Raw genomic sequence first — 12,043 nt, 5'->3', positions numbered from 1 at the left:
CCCCCCCCCCCCCCCCCCCCCCCCCCCCCCGCACGCATATCACTAGACTGTGAACTCCGTGAAGGTGTGAATGCAGGGGCTTTGTCTTATTCACCATGTAGCAGCAGCACATAGAACTCTGTGAGCCACTCAGCCTGTAGATGACAAATCATAATCAGATTGGCTATTTCTGATAAGATGGTTTTAAAATTGTGGATATTGGGCACCTGGCTGGCTTAGTTGGAAGAGTGTGCGACTCTTCCTCTTGGGGTTGTGGGTTTGAACCCCACATTGGGTGAAGAGATTACTAAAAATAAATAAACTTTAAAAAAGTTGTGGATATTGTTAGGGGATGGCTAATGTATTTCTGCTTACTCAGTATACATATATTTGATTTCCAGGAATGGCTTACCTGAAGAAAATCCAAAATGTGATAATTCTAATTGCACACTGAATCAGGAAATAATTTCTTTTGTCACAAAAAGATCATTTGCGTATGTAAAGGAAGATTATTTAAAATAGTAAGATATCTTCATTGAGTTGTAAATTAATAAATCTATTACTTTTCCATAAAAGAAAACTTGTAGAATGTCAGGTACACCTGACTAAACCTTCTTGCCAGTGATCAGATGTTGACTCTTTTTGGTGGGCAAATTATCTGTGGTTTGATTATCCCTGACTCTTTTCTCATTAGCATATTTTACAAAAATTTAAGAAAAATTTATAGTAGGCAAAATTAAATCATTAGTTGTGTGAAACACTATCATAGTTTTAGAAAGGTGGGTGTATGTTGGGGGGGTGCTAGTATGTGAAAGCAATAGCTAAAATTCAGTATTTGAATAATTTTATGGTCATTAGTTAACTATTCTAGCCTCTTATTCTAAATCTGTGCTGTCTAATACAGTAAGAATCAGTCATATGTGGCTATTTGTATTTAAATTTAAATTAATTTAAATGAGATAAAATTAAAAATTCAGTTATTAATTGCAGTAGCCATGTTTCAGGTGCTCAGTAGCCACGTACATATATGTGGCCAGCCGCTACTGCGTTGAACAGTGCAGATAAGGAACATTTCTTTCCATGATCAAAGAAAGTTCTAGTGGATAACACTATTCTAAATTAATGAAAATTGCCAAGAGAATTCACCAAATTTATATATCCTGAAAGCTGGAGAATAGAGTGGCAAGAAATTGGAAACCTTTCCTGTCTGGAATTCTTAGGTGGGGCCTCTCAAGATAGTTAAATTCTCTAGTAAGGGAGAGAAGGAACTAACTTTTTTATTATGAAGTTCTTGCCGTGCTCTGATTTGATGTCTGTCAGATCCAGGCCAGGCAGGGAGTATTATTCCCCATTTTATAGTGGAGGTCAAGCCTGTTGAGTGGATCATAATCTTCAGTTTACGGTTGTCACCAGTCAGCAAAGACTTCTTTCTTCTTCTCATCCATAGGCAACTATTTTAATGTGTTAATGTATCTTTTTGTCTTTGCAAAATGCATATTAAAGTATCTAGTTCATGAAATTTATATTTACATAGATGGTATTATGTATCTAATGTGAGATTTCCCTACTCTCCAATGCTGTTTGATGATTTAAACACCCAGCCTTCTTCTTTTCCTAAGTTTTGTGAGGAAATCTTTCTAAATGGTGTTAAACTTTTTGGCTTTTATAATTAGGGAAGTCTGAAATAATCCCCCTCTTTTTCTTTGCTCAAGGAATATTGATAGGATTATTTGTCCCTGAATGCTGTATGTGATTTTTTGTAAGTTACTTTTCTTCACCGGTAATCACTTCACACAGGTATTGGTGTGCCTGAGCACTGTGGCTGCTTTTTTTTTTTAATTGGAATTTTTATTGAGCTAACTGTAGATTCATGTATGGTTGTAAGAAATACTACAGAGCCATCCCTTGTATACTTTGAATGGGCACAGCTGCTTTTTTTGCTTCTACTTTATATGTAGGCTGGGAAGTGGGGTAGAAAAGCTTGTTAGAATTATGTCGAGTAAGAGTGAAGCCACCGCATTCTCTTATGAGTATAATGTATGAACTTTAGTGTGTGGGCTTTTTTTTAGCTGCCTTTCTTTCTTTCTTTTTTCTTTCCTTCCTTCCCTTTTTTTTTTTTTTTTTTTAAAGATTTTATTTATTTGGCAGAGAGATAGAGAGAGCCAGAGAGCACAAGAATTGCAGAGGGAGAAGTAGAAGCAGGCTCCCCACGGAGCTGGGAGCCCGATGAGGTGGGGGGAGGGGGGGACCCTGGGATCATGACCTGAGCCAAAGGTAGCTGCCCGACTGAGCCACCCAGGTATCCCTTTAGCTGCCTTTTTCTTAATTTTTTTAGCATGTGTTTCAGGTGGTGAAGTTATTATATAGCTGAGTTCTTTGTAAGTGATATAATATGGTATTTCTTTTCCTTTAAGCAAATTGAATTTCTCAGTCAAATACTGTTGAAATTAATTATACAGATGCGAAATCTTAAATTTTGGTAATGATGAGATATTTCTGTGTATGTTTTGTTTTAGGTTGTTTCACGAAGAAATCCAGAGGATGTCCAGGAGGTAACATGTTTATACATATGAAAATTTTATTTTATATATTTGACAAAAATTTAATTAAATGCTTTGTTGAGGAAACGGAATTGTTGGTATGTCTGTCTTCATATTTATGTGTTTGTCTGGAGATCATCTTTAGCTCACAAAACAGTAGCTGAAGTTTCCTATTTCAGACCTATTAAGTATGGTTAAGTTTTAGTAGGTGTTAAGTTATACAAGGAAGAATTTAAGGAATTATAGTGCTGTTTAATAATGTGATAATGTTTCTGAAAACTAACATTCGTAAGATTTTAGTATTAGTTAAGAGCTCTTATCTATTTCAAAATCATGATAACTTTAATAAAAAATGAAGAGTATTTGGTAACTAATTAATAAAGATCATAATAAATTATGGGTTTCTGTCTACTTTCAGTTTTATATTGAGTTGACATGTTGACACCTTGGAAAACTGCTTTGGATGTAGATGTCTGTTTCTTTTTTAAATTTGTAGTTAGTTGTTTTGCAGACTCTTTTCTCTCTAAAATGATACCAGTTTGTGTGTTTTTGCTTAAAACTATGGAATTCTTTATTTGTAATTATTTTGTGCTTGTTATATACCTTAAGGAATCCTAACTGGGGAGCTTGCTTGTTTTAACATTTTTTGATTTACTTTCATTTTGGTACCTGCTCATTTACACCATATTAGAAGGACGTATGTTGGGGATTTTTTTTTCTTACTAAAGTGTTTAAAAAAGACATTATAAATTGGCAGTCTTGATTCTGCAAAAGTTTCCCCCCCATTTGAATTTTAATGTCTTTAGATGGAGTATGTATTTTCTAATAAGCCCCACTACTCCTTATTAACAAGCCTGGCTTGATTCATACATTTATTGTTTGGTGCTGGTTGGTTTGAGTGTGTGACATCAGGTTTAGACAATATTTGAACTTTTATACATTAGCATTTCTTGCTGTATTTGATTCAATATTTGTTTTGAGTTCAATAAAACACAATTTTAAAAGATTTCATACTATTTTTCTTAGGTGTTTTAAGATAGCTCACTTTTCCCCCTCAATAACCAGGAAGAGAATATTGTAGTATAGTTATTTTGGAAAAAAGGATATATGTATTTCTATATCTATATCCTTCCAAAATGGAAGTGAAAGTAATTTGCACCATTGTATTAAGTACTGTCTTTACTTAAGTGTCAATTGGCTAGTATGGGCTTTCTTTAGAATTCTTCTAATTATGTTGAATTAATAATCAGTACAGTCTGTTCTGCTTTTGAAATTTTACAATTCTGTTAAAATTAAAGATGGGTTGTGTTTCCTTTGAATACATTGTCTGATTGCTATGCTGTAGTTTGTAGCTTGATGTTCCCATTTTCCAGGGAGAATCCTGAGCCAACCTATCCATGAACATACTCTCTGCCATTTCCTTAATCCTTTTTTGGGGAAAACTCTTTTATAATAACAACTGTTGGTGAACCATTCATCAGAAAACTCTTGTAAGTGTCCTTTAGTTAGATGATTGCATGGTCCTTTGTTAGACATGGTATAAAAATTTTAAAAAATGTCTTCTGTCTTGTCGGCTTCTTGAAATATAGAATAACCTTGAAATTGTAACACTCTAGCTTCTCATGTATTTCATTCAAACATTGGAATTCTCATCTAGGAGAGAAATTTGCTACCTAGAGTTTGTTTCCATTTCCTTTCCTTTCAATTTCTCTCTCCTCTTAAAGGATTCATTTAGTTACTGCTTTAGAATTTAGTCAGGCTTCCCAAGCGCTATTGAAGATTAGAAGATGTTCTGTTGATCTAACCAAATATAGGCTAATAATATGCTATCCTTATAAAACTGGAGATGTTTTGTTGGTTTTCTTTTATAGATGTATTTGCACACTTTGGTACATGCTACCAGGTAGCAGTGTTTTCTTCCTAATGCTGAAATACTCACATGGAGGAAATAATTTAAAATTATCCAGGATAGATTTCTTTTACAAAGTTTTATCCTTCAAAAATTCCCTCTAAATTTTTATTTATTAAGAGAAGCATGGGATGGGGCGCCTTGGTGGCTCAGTCGGTTAAGCATCTGACTTTGGCTCAGGTCATGATCTCAGGGTCCTGGGATCGAACCCCACATTGGGCTCCCTGCTCAGCGGAGAGCCTGCTTCTCCCTCTTCCTCTGCTGCTCCCCCTGCTTGTGCTCTCTTTCTCTCTGTCAAATAAATAAATAAAATCTTAAAGAAAAAAAAGAGCAGCATGGGAAACTCTGAGGGGGACAGCAACAGTTAATGTGGCCTCTCATTCAGTAGATTCTCTACAGCATGAACACCTGCAGAAGGGTAAAGAAAGAACTAGAGATGTTGTGCCCTCCCTCCCGTACCTTTTTCAAAAAGTAACCTATAACTCTGTTTCTCTATAGGTAGTAGATTTCGCTGGTGAAATTTGGGAAAAGGAGAAGAACTGAAATAGAACTTTCTATGTATCACATCAGAAATCTGTTAAGTCATTTCATAAATAAAATAGTTTGATAAAAACCATTTGAAAACATTTAAAATGTGTCAAGGGAAAGAAAAGGCTCTTGAAAAGGGGAGAAAGAAAATCCGTAAGCAAGTATGGTAGTGGTGCTGGTTGCAAGAAAAGATGATTCAGCAATTTTAAAATACTGTGTGAGAGGACAAATTGAATTGAATTGAGTTTTTTTGTTTATGGGATCTAAAGGTTTTTGCTATCATTAAGTGAAATTATCTGAAAAGAAAACATTTATGTAAAAATAAGGGAATGTTTTTAATGAAAGTTCAAAAGCTTTTACTAAATTCGTAGTATATATATATGACTGTCACTGAATTAATATTTAACTGAGGAATTTTATGCAAAGTAACTTTAATGAATAAGAAATTTCTGCAGGGATTGGTTCAAGAGAATAGTAGTTGTTATACAGTTTTTTTTTTCCTAGTAGGAAAGAATTACTAGAGAAAATAATTTTTGCATGCATCTTTTGGACTTTGTGTAGTCCAGTTATAAACATCAGTACTGCTAATGTAGTGGAAATGTGCTTTTGTTCACTTTTCCCTTTTGAAGATTTCTAGAAATGTCCAAGGTTAAAAGGAGTACGAAGAAAAGGAGGCAGTAGATGGTACATTTTGTGATGCTTTGATTTCTTTCATTTTTTTTTTTTTTTAAGATTTTATTTATTTATTTGACAGAGAGAGACACAGCAAGAGAGGGAACACAAGCAGGGGGAATGGGAGAGGGAGAAGCAGGCTTCCCGCTGAGCAGGGAGCCCGATGTGGGGCTCGATGCGGGGCTCAATCCCAGGACCCTGGGATCATGACCTGAGCTGAAGGCAGACGCTTAAGCACTGAGCCACCCAGGTGCCCTGATTTCTTTCATTTCTTGAGGGTTTATATTTGCTCTTAGATATTTGGTTCTATAGTTCTAGTGTTGAGAATAAGGAGGATGTGAGAGAATAAATTAGGCATGATGAAAAAAAGAGTCTCACCTTGGAGGCTCTAATTCTTACTCTGACAGACTATATGCTAGTTTATAGACAATGTTGTTATTATCATTATTGTGATTAAGTTACTAACTTTTGCCCCTTAAGTTACCCTGCCTTAAAAATGACCCTAATTAGAACAGAAATTTTATCTGCAGATTTGATTCCATGAGCTACATACAGTCTTTTGAATAGCTCTCGTTTCTAGTTTATAATGGCTTTAAGGATGGCATTTATCTTATGTAAGGTTATTTTCACAAGCCCATCACCCATTTCTGCCTTTGGCAGCGTGGTACCACCACAATTTGATCTATTTTAAAAATATAAAAACAGCACTTTTTTTCCCCATGACATAATTATTTTCATGTATTGAAATTAGAAGTTACAGAGAAGCAAAAAATGTGAAAATTAAAATCACTTGTAATCTCACTGTCCTGAGACCATTTACTTTTCAAGTATTGGTTTGTCTTAGTTATTCATTCCTCTTGCTCTTTTACTGGGACTGTTGGTTCTTTACTATCAGCTTTTGTCTCATTCACTTCCATTTTAAAATAAAATCTTTTCTTCCATCCAGGTGGTCTGTCTCATGGCAAAACCAAGTTCTTAAATACCTACTTTGCACTTGGTTTCCTCTTCCTTCTGGCTGACCTCTCATAGGTAGGGTTCCCCATTGTTTTGTCCTCAGATTCCTCATCTTGTTAAAAATGCTGAGAAAGCTTTCCTGAGTGCACACCTCTCTGCTGATAATTCCCAAATGAATACATCTTGCTTAGTTCTCTCTCTTGAACTCCATACCTGTGCCAAATATGTCTAAAATTGAACTTCGTTCTTATCTTAAAAGTTTCCTCTCCCCTTTTCTTCACCTTAGAGAATGGCACCACTATTTATCCAGTTGCAAAAGCCCAGATTCTGGTGATTATATTTGGCATCTCACTCTCATTTTAAAAACGTCATCCCCAGTCCCTTCTCTCTCTCTTTATTTTTGTTGGTCTAATCACTACTTGCCTTCAGTATTCCTAAGATAATACCTTCCGTAGGTGCTCCTTTCTTAATACCCTTGGGCTTCCCTTGTCTGCATTTATCACACCGTCTTTTGACTTAGTTATTGTGTTGGCTTCCTGCTGCCCACCAAGACTGGAAGTCTTTGAAGGCAGGGTCTGTGTTTCTCATTTCTTCATCCTTTGTGCTAACACAGAGCCTAGCACAGAGTAGGGACATGAAAATACTTGTTTTGGTGACTATTTTTGTTGTTGAGTAAATGAATAAAAGGAAACATCAGAAGGAAGCAATTTAAATTAATTCATATGATAATTTGACTAGTCTCCCAGGATTATAACTATAGTAAAAACAAGAAACTCATTATGGTAGAATTTTTTGATAGTATGATAAAGTTTAGTTAAGAATTTCTTACATCCAGAGAGTAAAGTTTTTGACAAGAGTCTCTTAAATCTCACTTGATTACCTTCTTGGCCTAAGATTTGCTTATTATTAGCATTACATTCTATTGAGTTTGTTAGAAGTGAGGTAATAAGGTTTTTTTTTTTTTTTTTTTTTTAGAAGCAAAGACCCTAGTATACCAGGTAATGGAATTTAAAACTCAATTTTATCCTATTTTTTGGAGACTGAGGGGCTGAATCAATGATATCAAAGTCATGTCAAATCTGTTTTCTTTATAAAGGTTTTTTTTTTTTTCTAATTTAATCTGAATAAAGTTAAACAGTAATTAAATTAATGGAGGTAAACCTCTATGTGTTATATAATCTAGATGACTGTTATTTTCTGTTTTGAACTATACTAGTTCTAATGGTATTCTGTTCAGGATTCATCTTGCCTTAAATCCTTATTACTACTTTAAACTGAGATTTGTGAAATAAGATTTATGAAATGTAAAAGTTAAGGTTACTTGCTACACAACCATTTCTTCAGTGTTATTTAGTTTATCCTTTAGGCAAATGCTATGTAGTTACTTTATGTTTAAAAATTGTTTAGGGGGCACTTGGATGGCTCACTTGGTTAAGCATCTGACTCTTGATTTCAGCTCAGGTCATGATCTCAGGGTCATGAGATCAGGCCCTGTGTAAGGCTCTGTGTTCAGAGTGGTCTGCTTGAGATTCTCTCTCCTCCCCCCCAACACGTATGCTCTCTCTCTCAATAAATAAATAAATCTTTTAAAAAAATTTTCTAAATTAGGTGGCTTAGTTGGTTAAGCCTCTGACTCTTGATTTCAGCTCAGGTCATGATCTCACGGTTGTAAGATTGAGCCCTGCTTTGGGCTCTGTGCTGAGCATGGAGCCTGCTTGGGATTCTCTGTCTCTCTCCTCCTCTCCCTCTGTGTGTCCCCCAACCCTGGGCTTGTGCGTGCCGTGCACTCTCTTTTTCTCTCAAAAAAATTGTCTAACTATTTTGTGTTTATAAACACGCTCTTTTTGAGACAGAATATGTATTTTGATATCTAGCTCATTTCCAGGCTCATAGTAATTGAGTTTTGAAGAGGTTAAGTGACACTTTAGGTGGTATAGACCTTCTTTGTACCAGGTTGAATATTTTCCTAAGAAAACAGTACTTGTGTAAAATGAAATTTAAAAACCAAAACAGAAAAGTTAAAGAGTTGCTGCTATATATTTTTAAATCAAATATTATTTAATCTCAGTTAACCATATTGGTTAGAACATATATTTGTTTGCCTCTGCATGACAATTTTGGGCACTTCCATGAAAAGATTTTTTGTTGTTTAGATATATGAACCTACATAGTGACACTGTGAGAGATACATTTGATTTTTCTTTTTCTTTAGATAATCGTATGGAAGAGATACAGTGACTTTAAGAAACTACACAAAGAACTATGGCAAATTCACAAAAACTTATTCCGACATTCAGAATTATTTCCTCCATTTGCTAAAGGAATAGTGTTTGGTAAGTGATTATTTTGAAATTGTGATTTTAAAAAGTGATGATTGGCTAATTGTGTGTGTATGCTGAACCCTGGAATACTGTACGATGAAGTCAGAAGCCCTTAGTAAGATGACTCGTATTAGGCAGCAAGCACTTGTTGTTTTTTCATGTTCCTGGTGTAGGCTCTTAACTCTGATGCATTTACTCTTCCCTTTTGTGAAACAACAGCACACCAACTTCAATTCCAGCCAGTCAAGCAAATAAAAAAAAACAAAACCAAACCAAACATGTAGGAACATAAGAAGAGATGATATTGAATTATTCTTATAGTTCTGAAATTTGGGGATTTTTAAAAGTTTATACTTCATACATTTTTTCTCATACCTTCCTTAAAATGTGAATGGTTATAATTTGAGGCACCCGGCCAGGCCAGATACAGATATTTTGGGGTGGTGGCTCGGGATATGTTATTGATTAACGACTATTAGATTCATGGCTTCGCAAAATTTTAACAGCAAACTGAGGCACAGAACTTCCTAGTACCCTGCCCTTGTTGCTCTGTGCTGCCCGTGGTGTTTGTGTGTGTGGGGTACGTCACCCTCTAGCAGGTTGTGGTGCCAGTTCCTGTCTGCAGCTCCCTGCTTACCAGTCCCAGCCTGCAGGTTCCTGTCCATCAGCTTTGGCTTTCCTACCATAGAACAGCTCTGACTGGGGTAACCCCGCTAACTTCTCGCACTCTGTGTGCCCAAGCCACACTGCATGCCTATCTGCCAGCCTTGGTCTGCCTTTACCCCAGAAAGTTGTTTCCTGTGGCTTTCTTAACACAGACATTGTGTACCCTAGGCCCTGTGTTACCTTGCTTGGGAGTGGGCTCCCAGCACTGTGATTCTCTCTTGTTGCTCGCCCACTAGTCTGGTCCCATATGAACTCTGGAGGGGTCTTTCTCGATTTCCTGGCAACTGTGGACCGGCTCTGGCCTAGGGAACCCAGCTAACTTCTCCCCCATTCAGTGGCTACAAACACATCTTCTCCAGGAAGATCCCAATCCCAACTTTGGGCAAGGGGTTCCCCCTTCCAGGTTGTTCCTTCCTTTGGTACTTTCCTTTACCCTGGGGTAGTCTTTAGAATTAATAAATTAACTGTTGTTTAATAGTCTTTATTTATATTAAGCTTTCCTTCTTCAAATTACTATGTGGATTTGGTCTCTGGACCGAACCCTACCGATGCTCTCTTTGGTTGAGGAAGACTTTTGGATGATTTGAAATTATCCAATCTCCACCTGCTTGTAGTTTATGTGGAATAGTGATTTCTTCAGGCTGATTGCAGGACCACAGAACTCACTGAGCTTTACACCTTTCTTAGGATATTTTGCATGTTTTACAAATCCTTGAGATCTGGGGACAAGAAACAGATACATAATAGTTTAGTAACATCAGTGGCATTTATGACAGAATGAAGTGTGGCCATCAAAAGCTTGTTGCTACAATTCTTTAATTTTTTTTTTTTTTTTAAAGATTTTATTTATTTATTTGACAGAGAGACACAGCAAGAGAGGGAACACAAGCAGGGGGAGTGGGAGAGGGAGAAGCAGGCTTCCCAAGGAGCAGGGAGCCCGATGCGGGGCTCGATCCCAGGACGCTGGGATCATGACCTGAGCCGAAGGCAGACGCTTAACGACTGAGCCACCCAGGCCCCCCACAATTCTTTAATTTTAACAAATACTTAATATTAACAATTTATGATATGTAGTGATGTCTTGAAATATAAGTAATGTCAAGAGGTATCTTGGGTTCATAATTACAGAGGAAAGTATTTGTATTTCCTTAGGTGAAAAGCAATGCGGACAACAGGTCAGTAGCAATAGAACCATTAGTTTTGATGGTACCATCAATTAATTTTGTTCCCCTATGAAGCATTAGGGGATCCATAAACTCTTGTAAATCTTTGGTCACTTTTGGCCTTTGAGCTCAGACATTCCATGGTATTCACGTTTCTGATGCCTTCTGTTCATTGTTATTAGCCAGTATCTATGGTTCCTTACCTTTTTCCGTGACACTTTTTCTGATTAAAGTTGTAGTTGCTTTTTGCCATTGAACTACTACCTTTTCTGATCATGATTTTGCTGCTGTTAATAGAGTCTTCTTCGATTAATACCAGTCCAGCCGTAATTATCTGGAAATTTTATAGGTACACTTAATTCAAGAAACATTTTAAAAATAGGCATTATGGATATGATGATTCAGCCTCTGTCTTCTGAGAAACTTAGCTGAAGTGAGCATCATGATCTAAAAGTTCTGAAAGGGAAGTGCTTTAGGATGTGACATCCTTACTGTCAAGTTTTTAAGTTTTGTGGCACTCTACTTTTTTTTTTGAGATTTTTTTAAATTGACTGTAGTTGACATATAATATGATAGGAGTTTCAGGCGTACAACACAGTGATTAAACATTTACATAGATTATGAAATCAATACAGTGAGGCTAGTTACCATCTGTCACCATACAAAGTTATTACATTATTATTGACTGTATTCCCTATGTTATACTTTACATCCCTGTGACTTACTTATTTTATAACTGGAAGTTTGTATCTCTTTATCCCCTTCACCCTGGCCTCCTTCCCCTCTGGCGAGCACCATTTTGTTCTCTGTATCTATGAATCTCTTTCTGTTTTGTCTGTTCATTTGTTTCGTGTTTTTTAGGTTCCACAGATAAGTGAAATCGTACTGTATTTGTCTTTCTCTGACTTATTTCACTTATCATAATACCCTTTAGGTCCATCCGTGTTGTCACAAATAACAAGTTTTCATTCTTTTTTATGGCTGAATAATAGACTGTTGTGCATATGTGTGTGTGTATATACCACATCTTCTTTATCAATTCATCTATTGATAGACACTTAGGTGGCTTCCATATCTTGGCTATTGTAAATAATATTGAAATAAACATAGGGATGCATATATCTTTTTAAATTAGTGGTTTCATTTTCTTCAGATAAATACCTAGAAGTGGAATTGCTGGATCTTATGGTAGTTCTGTTTTTTTTTTTAAAGATTTTATTTATTTGACAGAGCACAAGCAGAGGGAGAGAGAGGGAGAAGCAGGCTCCCTGCTGAGCAAGGGGCCTGATGTGGGACTCGATCCCAGGACCC

The 12,043-nt window shown here is 36.2% G+C and overlaps 1 protein-coding gene across 12 annotated transcripts in view; it reads left to right on the top strand.

The window, feature by feature from the left end:
* RPS6KC1 (ribosomal protein S6 kinase C1) overlaps positions 1 to 12,043 on the top strand; it is a 319,037-nt gene that overhangs the window by 12,839 nt on the left and 294,155 nt on the right. For all 12 annotated transcript variants that reach the window (XM_081824820.1, XM_081824821.1, XM_031037563.2 and 9 more), the window contains exons 2-3: positions 2,496 to 2,531; positions 8,795 to 8,915. In XM_081824820.1, coding sequence (XP_081680946.1) covers positions 2,496 to 2,531; positions 8,795 to 8,915 — 157 coding nt within the window. The remainder of the gene's footprint in view (positions 1 to 2,495; positions 2,532 to 8,794; positions 8,916 to 12,043) is intronic.

This window comes from Leptonychotes weddellii, chromosome 6 (genome assembly GCF_054177405.1).
Source record: "Leptonychotes weddellii isolate Sample4059 chromosome 6, ASM5417740v2, whole genome shotgun sequence".
Classification (NCBI taxonomy): Eukaryota; Metazoa; Chordata; class Mammalia; order Carnivora; family Phocidae; genus Leptonychotes; species Leptonychotes weddellii.
Note: the sequence above shows the minus strand (reverse complement) of the source record. Positions and strands in the feature narration are given on the sequence as shown.